We start from the raw sequence: 8,855 nt of genomic DNA, 5'->3' as shown, positions 1-8,855 counted from the left end.
TACATTGCTAAGGGTACTCTGAGCGTCTAAATCGCTCAAGCAGCTTTTATATTAACAAGGTTAAGAAGCGTTATATCATTACAGTAATACAGTACTAAGGTTTACAGTATAAGTATATCCTTTCAGTGTATTGCTAACAAGGTTTACTGTGTCATCCCGTGAGCGTCTGCGCCGCTCGTGTTCCTCTCGTGGGCACAGCGTCCGCTACGCTAGTAGCATAGCATTACGGTAGTTGGCCGCCTATAGTGTGCTCGATACCAAGCGTAAACCCGTGAGCGTATGTGTCGCTCGTGCGTCGCACTCACGGTCTAGCATCTGCTACGCTAAGTGCGTACCATTACGGTACCCCGTACGCCAATTGTGTACTGAGTCTCTTACCAATATATAGTGAATGTTATAAGATAAACAATAGGCTTTATCAAGTATTTGTCTTTCCATTCTGACAATCAATTGCCTTATGTCTTGCCTATTGAAAAATCTTTGCCCTGAAACATAAAGAAAAGAGTGCACCACACATTAAGGCTTCTTTAGATATAAGCCCACTAGTGTTTTTTCTAAACCCCCTAACCAGTCATTGCAATTTGCTTAATGGCGCACCTCCAACCTGATTAGCTAATCTTTGGTATTAACACTTTTGGATTATTCCCTCTATCGGTTGGTTCATACATAGAAGGATCATAAAACAATTATCATTTGGGCCTGTGCATAGTCCCTCGGATTTAACGTCTTCCCTGGAAACACTTGTGGATGGAGCCCTTCATTCGCTTTGCCAGGATTCAAGGGTTGACAATCTGTTGAAATCAGAACACTACATTTTGGCCACCGTGCTCGATCCTAGGTTTAAAGCCTACGTTGTATCTCTCTTTCCGGACACAAGTCTGCAGAGGGGAAAAGACCTGCTGGTGAGAAAATTGTCAACTCAAGTGGAACGTGACCCGTCGCCAGCTCCTCCTTCATTTTCTCCTGCAACTGGGGCTGCAAGGAAAAGGATAACATTTCCGAGCCCACCCGCTGGACACAAAAGTAACAATACAAGTGACACATTAACAGGAAATTGTTTCTGTCACCATAGCGACAATTATCTGGAAATAAGATAATACACAGACACATAAAAAGACAACGGAAATCTTTTGTTTTTAACTTCATTTCATATCTTTAATACACAGATTTTTCTCTATATTTTAAACTTAAAAAATACTTTACTCTGCACAACATGGATAAAATATCCTTAAAGCACAGAAACAATTCAAGTTACATTATAGTATTGCAGGTAAGTAAAACAGATACATATCAGAAGAGCTAAAACCCTATGGGGGTCATTCAGACCCAGCCGCAATAGCGGCCCCCAGCAGTTTGCTGGTGGTGGCAAAATACACATGCGCAGCGGCCGTGCACACACATTGCGGTCGCATCCCTGAGGGGTAAACGCAGGCGGGCCAGGACCATTTTCCAGGGGCTGCATGATGTCACATCTGCGATCATCTCTGATTAACCCCCTGTAAGCTTCCAGAGTGCACCTCATATCTCATATTTTCAAAGTTACTACAAATGATACGAGATCGGTAGCAGCACTACTTTCAGGATTATTACACAGAACACACATAAAGGCTGACACAGCAAATAACAGTAACACATACAAGGGATTAATTAGAAATAAGGAAGTATAATCATCACTAAGTCTAATTATCAACTGATTCTGTGCGGGACCCATACACCTCGTTACTGTCTCCAGCAGCCCCTGGTACTGCACTGCAGCCATCCACACTGTCTCCCCCCCCCACTACTGCCACATCTCACCCCACAACTGCCACCCACCTTGTCCTCTGTCACTACTGCCACCCTCCTTATCCTCCCCCACTACTGCCACTGCCCTGTCTCCCCCTCTGACACCTTAGCGCTGCTTGGGGACAATATTACCCACAGACAGTGCCTCCGGCAGCCCCCGCTGCAGCACTACTGCCACCACCCTCTCTGCCCCTCTGACATCTCAGAACTGCTTGGGGATTCTTGGTACTGCTGGTAACATTCCTTTGTCTCCAGATGGAAGTAAGCAAGCAGGGCAGTAAGGAGGCAGAAGCTGCTTCTGTTACCATGGACCCTGGTCATGTAGGGCTGGGAGAGTCTGTAAGATTATGTAATAGAGTCACCATCTTACAGGCAGCCGGTGAAGGGAGCAGAGAATGGGTGTTATGTGGCAGGAACGGGCTGGTTAGGTAATAGCCTGGTTGCTGCATTCTGTACAAGCTACAAGCGGTGCAATTATTTTGCTGGGTGACCCAGGTAGAGGACATTGCAGTAGTCTATGTGTGATGATACAAGTGCATGTATGACTGTAGGAAGATATTCTGAGGGAAATAAGTGCTGGAGTCTGGCTATGTTCCTCAGATGAGGATCTGATTGTGGCTGATACGTGATGTCTAAGTGTCACTCCGCCATCCAGGACACCAAGATTACGCATAGGATCAGCATTTTGTAACTCTGAACACCTAAACGTAAGTCTGGTTGGTAGGCAAAGCTGAGCTGTAGCCCTGCCCTTTGTTGGTGAGCTTCTACCATATGGACCTGTTTCACCAGGACTGTGTCACAGCCAACTGGCATCACCCACATCTGGAGCTCAGCTAGACAACCATTTAGGATTGGTACTGGATTCTCAGTACCTGGAGCAAAAGACAGGTCATCTACAGAGCAGTGGTAGTTGAGGGCATGCCATCTGATTATTTCACCCAGTGGTAACATGTATATTGCAAAAAGCATAGGAGATAGGATAAGAACCTTGAAGAACAACGATGGCAATGAGTATACTACAGAAGATTAAAATGGTTCCTCACCTGAGTGATGTCTATTGTGTGCAACAAGAGCTTATTTATTTCTCAGAGTTTGGAAATGGACTCTCACCTGTGTGACTTTGCTGATGTGTAACAAGTTGTGATTTCCGTGTAAAACATTTCCTACACTCAGAGCAAGAAAATGGTTTCTCACCTGTGTGAGTTCTCTGATGTCTAACAAGATGTAATTTGTGAGCAAAACATTTCCCACACTCAGAGCATGGAAATGGCTTCTCACCTGTGTGACTTTTGTTATGTCTAACAAGATTTAATTTTTGTGTAAAACATTTCCCACACTCAGAGCAAGAAAATGGCTTTTCACCTGTGTGACTTCTGTGATGTATAACAAGATGTGATTTACATACAAAACATTTCCCACACTCAGAGCAGGAAAACAGCTTCTCACCTGTGTGACTTCTGTTATGTCTAACAAGATCTGATTTGTTTGCAAAACAATTTCCACACTCAGAACATGGAAATGGCTTCTCACCTGCGTGACTTTGCTGATGTGTAACAAGATGTGATTTCCGTGTAAAATATTTCCCACACTCAGAACAAGAAAATGGTTTCTCACCTGTGTGACTTCTGTTATGTATAACAAGATGTGATTTACTTACACAACATTTCCCACACTCAGAGCAAGAAAATGGCTTCTCACCTGTGTGACTTCGCTGATGTATAACAAGATGTGATTTGTGTGCAAAACATTTTCCACACTCAGAACATGGATATGGCTCCTCACCTGTGTGACTTCTGTGATGTATAACAAGACCTGATTTGTGTGCAAAACATTTTCCACACTCAGAACATGGAAAAGGCTTCTCACCTGTGTGACTTCTCTGATGTATAACAAGGTGGGATTTCCAGGTAAAACCTTTCCCACACTCAGAGCAAGAAAATGGCTTCTCACCTTTGTGACTTCTGTGATGTGTAACAAGATCTGATTTGTGTGCAAAACATTTCCCAAACTCTGAACATATCAGTGGCCTTTCACCTGCCTTACCTGTGCGTGGGTTAATAGGCTTTGTGTTCTGTGTAAAACATTTGGCATCTATAGAACAGGGAAACTCTGTATCTACTCTCAGAGCTGTAACAGATGCACCAATATCAGAGTGATCAGGAGAAAATCTCCCAGGATCAGAGGGACCAGCTGATAGACCTAGATGTATAATTGGGGTAATGGGATTAGCTCCTGGAGAATCCTGTCTACTGTCATTATCTTTTATGTCACAATTCGGGGATAACATTAGATGTCCTTCTGAGATATTCCTGCTTGTGTGTCCATCTGCTGGAAATAAAATACATTATGGAAATGTGACATTTTCTGTAACAATATTAATCTTGTAAACAATAGAAGACGACTTTCTGGGACACTTAATTGTAAATGTGTGTGTATAATAAAACATAACTTTTAATGAAGGCTTTATAATATTGTGTCTCAGACTATCATTGTGTCCACCCTCCTGAGAACACTCACAATAACAAATGTAATATTATAAGACTTAGATATCTCTCTCTCTTGTACTGGTAACTAACCATGAAGTATAAATGGAGATGTAGTCACTCGCCAAGTCCTATGTCAGCACCAATGTAAAACAATGGATGGGGAACATATCGTATGAATTGGAGATTCTAGATGAACAATAACATCAGTCATATGAGTAGATGGATCAGAGAAATGTCTCCTAATGTTACTCCTGGAAGCATTGGTAAGGTAGTATTCCTTTATGTGTGTGCTCATACGCTGGTAAGCCTGTACATGTGTTACTTACCCTTATATAAGGTATATTGCTACAGCAGAGTAGGTGTGGAACAAGGTACTTTACATGCAATACACCATATGATACCCTGTAATCATCATCATCACCTGCTAGGTTATAATCTACTTTCTCTGACGTCCTAGAGGATGCTGGGGTCCATTTAGTACCATGGGGTATAGACGGGTCCTTTGAGAGCCACTGCCACTTTAAGAGTTTAATAGTGTGGGCTGGCCCCTCCCTCTATGCCACTCCTGCCAGAATCAGTTTAGAAAATATGCCCGGGGGAGCCAGTCACAGCTTGGGGATCTCCTAGGAGTTTTATTAGTTTTTTATTTTCTAGAGTTAGTTAGGTTTCAGGAAGGCTGCTGGCAACAACCTCCCTGCTTCGTGGGACTTAGGGGGGGGGGGGGGGTCAGGTCGGGAATAGGAACCAACTTCCTGAAGAGTTAATGGTTCCCTAGTCCGCTGACAGGACACTGAGCTCCTGAGGGTGCTGATCGCAAGACCACGAGGCGACTGCTCACTCCCGCAGCATGGCCACCACCCCCTAACAAAGCCAGAAGAAAGTAAAGTGGTGTCAGTCAGTGTATGTGTTCCCTCCACTTCCACTCATCCCAAGGATTCTCAAACTAATAAAAAGATCAAGAGTTCCAGTGACCGTCATTGCTCTGAACTGGCAAAGGCGTGCTTGGTACGTGGATCTTCTAGCATTACTGCTGGAGGATCTGAGGCCTCTTCCTCTTCAAGAGGACATTCTACTGCAGGGGCTGTTTGCCTATCAAGACTTACAGCAGCTACGTTTGACGGCATAGAAGTTGAACACCAGATCTTAGCTCGAAAGGGCATTCCGAATAAGGTTATTCCTACTCTGATCCAAGCTAGGAAGGGGGTAACGTCTAAGCATTACCATCGGATTTGGAAAAAGTATGTGTCTTGGTTGTGAATCCAAGAAGTTTCCTATGGTGGAGTTTCAACAGGGACATTTTCTCCTCTTTCTGAAGTCGGGTGTGGATGTTGGCCTACGCTTGGGCTCCATCAAGGTCCAGCTTTCGACAGTGTCTTTTTTCTTCCAGAAACAATTGGCTGCTATCCCTGAGGTTCAGACTTTCTTGAAAGGAGTTCTGCACATCCAACCACCCTTTGTGCCTCCTATGGCACCTTCGTATCTTAATGTGGTGCTGCAGTCCCTGCAATCGGATTGGTTCGATCCTTTACAGGAGGTTGACATAAAGTTTCTTACTTGGAAGACGGTCATGTTGTTGGCCTTGGCTTCTGCCAGACGTGTGTCAGAATTGGGCGCATTGTCGCACAAGAGCCCCTACTTGATTTTCCATGAGGATAGAGCTGAGCTCAGAACGCGTCAGCAATTTCTCCCTAAGGTTGTGTCGGCTTTTCAACCAACCTATTGTGGTGCCAGTGGCTACTGACACCTCAATTACCTCAAAGTCCTTGGATGTCGTGCAGGCTTTGAAAATCTATGTGAAGAGAACTACTCGTCACAGGAAGTCAGACGCACTATTTGTACTTTATGATCCCAACAAGATTGGGTGTCCTGATTCTAAGCAGACAATTCACGCTGGATCAGGCTCACTATCCAGCATGTTTATTCCACGGCAGGACTGCCAATTCCAAAATCTGTTCAGGCCCACTCTACCCGTAAAGTGGGTTCTTCCTGGGCAGCTGCCCGGAGTGTCTCGGTCTATTCAGCTTTGTCGAGCAGCTACTTGGTCAGGGTTGAACACGTTTGCTAAGTTTTATAAGTTCTATACTTTGGCCTCTAAGTACCTCATGTTTGGTCAAGCATTTCTGCAGGAACCTTAGCACTCTCCCTCCTGTACTGGGAGTTTTGGTACATCCCCATGGTACTAAATGGACCCCAGCATCCTCTAGGACGTAAGAAAAAATAGGATTTTAATTACCTACCAGTAAATCCTTTTCTCGTAGTCCGTAAAGGATGCTGGGCGGCCGCCCTGTGCTTCGTATTCCGGCATTGTTATTTGGTTCAGTATTGTTGGTTCAGCTGTTGCTGAACTGTTCCAAGTTGGTTAGCTTGGCTTTCCTTTTTGTTATGTGTGAGCTGGTGTGAATCTCACCATCTGTGTATTTCCTTCTCTCGAAGTATGTACGTCTCCTCTGGCACAGTTTCTAGAGGGAAGGGTCAGCTTACACTATTAAACTCTTAAAGTGCCAGTGGCTCCCAAAGGACCCATCTATACCCAAGGGTACTAAATGGAACCCAGCATCCTCTACAGACTAAGAGAAAAGGATTTACTGATAGGTACTTAAAATTCTATTTTTACACCCCCATCATCAGTGTCTTACCTCTAAATCCTCAATAGTAATAAGGATGATGTGTGTACAGTAAGTATGATACAGAGAATTACATATCAGAATCTATACAGCTGCCGCCATACTTCTGCTTCTCATACGTGTGCTACTGGCAGCAGTGAACATCTGAGTGAGAGTGCAGGGAAGACAGCAGAGTCTGATGAGAAAGAGATTGGATCTGCCTTTGCAGGGATGTACCACACCTGTCACTCATGTTAGTATATAAAACAATAAATAAGAGGGGCGTGGCCTGAGTCCATCCAGACGTGCTTTCTGGAGCTCTCCTCAGTAAGTGGCTTCTTATCTACCCTACCTGATAGCTCTCAGTCGCTGCTGGGACCAAGACCCTATCTATTAAGTCCCCCTCTCCTACTGCCCTATAGCCGCTCGCTCTGCTCACTCTGGGCACTGTTCACTGCTGCAGCCTAGTGACGCCTATAAAGCCACGGGCTGTATTCTGGGGCTATGTGCGCCCAGTCTTTCCTGCACGCTCCAGACACCTGACTTGGAGGCGCTTTTGGCTAAGGCGGGAGTACTTGCTCTCCATATAACACAGGTACACAGCTCCCGCTACTGTTGGGGACAGAAGGGTCTGCCCACAGTCACTGGCGCCCGGCGGTGATATTGGGAAGTAAGGTGGCTGCCATTTTATATCCTGGTGTCGGCCATCGAAAGCTTTGCCTTCTGCCTTCAATAAGGCTTAATATAAATAAGTGTCCTGATGGCTGGACCGGGGTCACTACACTAAATTGCAGCATTTGCTTGGAGGTGAAACTACCTTCTATTTATAAGGTACCACTATCATCTACTTCCTCTCAGTCTACATGCAGAGCCCAGTATCAAGTATCGTCTGAGTACAGCTCATTACACTCTGATTACAACCTCACAGTATATTGGCCCTCATTCCGAGTTGATCGCTCATTGCCGTTTTTCGCAGCGCTGCGATTAGGTGAAAAATCAGCAATTCTGCACATGGTACGCAGCACTAGGTACTTTCACACAAAACTATGCAGTTTTACACAAGGCCGACCGACGTTTTTTCATCGCTCAAGTGATCGTTGTGTGATTGACAGGAAAAGGGTGTTTCTGGGCGTAAACTGACCGTTTTCCGGGAGTGCGCTAAAAAACACAGGCGTGCCAGGTAAAAACGCATGAGTGGCTGGCCGAACGCAGGGCGTTTGTGACGTCAAACCAGGAACTAAACAGACTGCAGTGATCGGAAGGAAGGAGTAAGTCTCGAGCCACTCTGAAACTGCAGGAAAATATTTAGTAGCAGAACTGCTAACCTTTCGTTCGCACTTCTGCTAAGCTAAGATACACTCCCAGAAGACGGCAGCCTAGCATGTGCACTGCTGCTAAAAGCAGCTAGCGAGCGATCAACTCGGAATGAGTGCCATTATTTTGTGGATTTATCCACTGAATATATTTTTCCATTTGTGTCTCTCTGGACTGAGTACTTTACGTCTGTGATCACGCTGACCTCTAATGGAATTTCTCGGTCATTACTGTGTTATTTGAGTTGCAATAAATCATGTTTACTTGAAATTTTGGCACGGATGCCCCCGTCACACTAAGAATGTCATTTTGAACGGAGTCATCCTGACAGCTTACTACTGCTCCTTTTATTTATAGATCGTTTGTATTTTCCTATCTCTGAGAGGTCAGTCTCTTTGTAGCCGGCTTATCATGCCTCCAAAAAAGGTTAAAAGGTACCAAATCGGCCCCACCTGTCCATCTCTTTGGTACCTTAAATTCAGGTGGTTCTTCTGAGACCACTACATCATCTGCTTCTTCTTGTCAGACGCACAGCCCAGCTGTAATGGCTGAAGACATCTTAAGACACTCTAGATGGTCCTGTTACTCTACGCTCTATACATCGTACAGAATAAGATGAATGAGATTGCTGCATCTCACAAAGATCTGATTTCAGCACATGACACCC

At 44.8% G+C, this 8,855-nt stretch overlaps 1 protein-coding gene across 2 annotated transcripts in view; it reads right to left on the bottom strand.

The window, feature by feature from the left end:
* Nucleotides 1-1,159: 1,159 nt before the first annotated feature.
* Nucleotides 1,160-8,855, bottom strand: part of LOC134984622 (zinc finger protein ZFP2-like) — a 43,722-nt gene continuing 36,026 nt past the window's right edge. The window contains exon 6 of one of the 2 annotated variants that reach the window (XM_063950166.1): nt 1,160-4,113. In XM_063950166.1, the coding sequence (XP_063806236.1) occupies nt 2,864-4,113 (1,250 nt within the window). In that variant the 3' untranslated portion in view covers nt 1,160-2,863. The remainder of the gene's footprint in view (nt 4,114-8,855) is intronic. The other variant, XM_063950167.1, reaches the window with a different exon arrangement.

This window comes from Pseudophryne corroboree, assembly GCF_028390025.1.
Source record: "Pseudophryne corroboree isolate aPseCor3 chromosome 3 unlocalized genomic scaffold, aPseCor3.hap2 SUPER_3_unloc_7, whole genome shotgun sequence".
In the NCBI taxonomy this organism is placed as follows: Eukaryota; Metazoa; Chordata; class Amphibia; order Anura; family Myobatrachidae; genus Pseudophryne; species Pseudophryne corroboree.
This window is presented reverse-complemented; position numbering and strand designations above follow the sequence as displayed.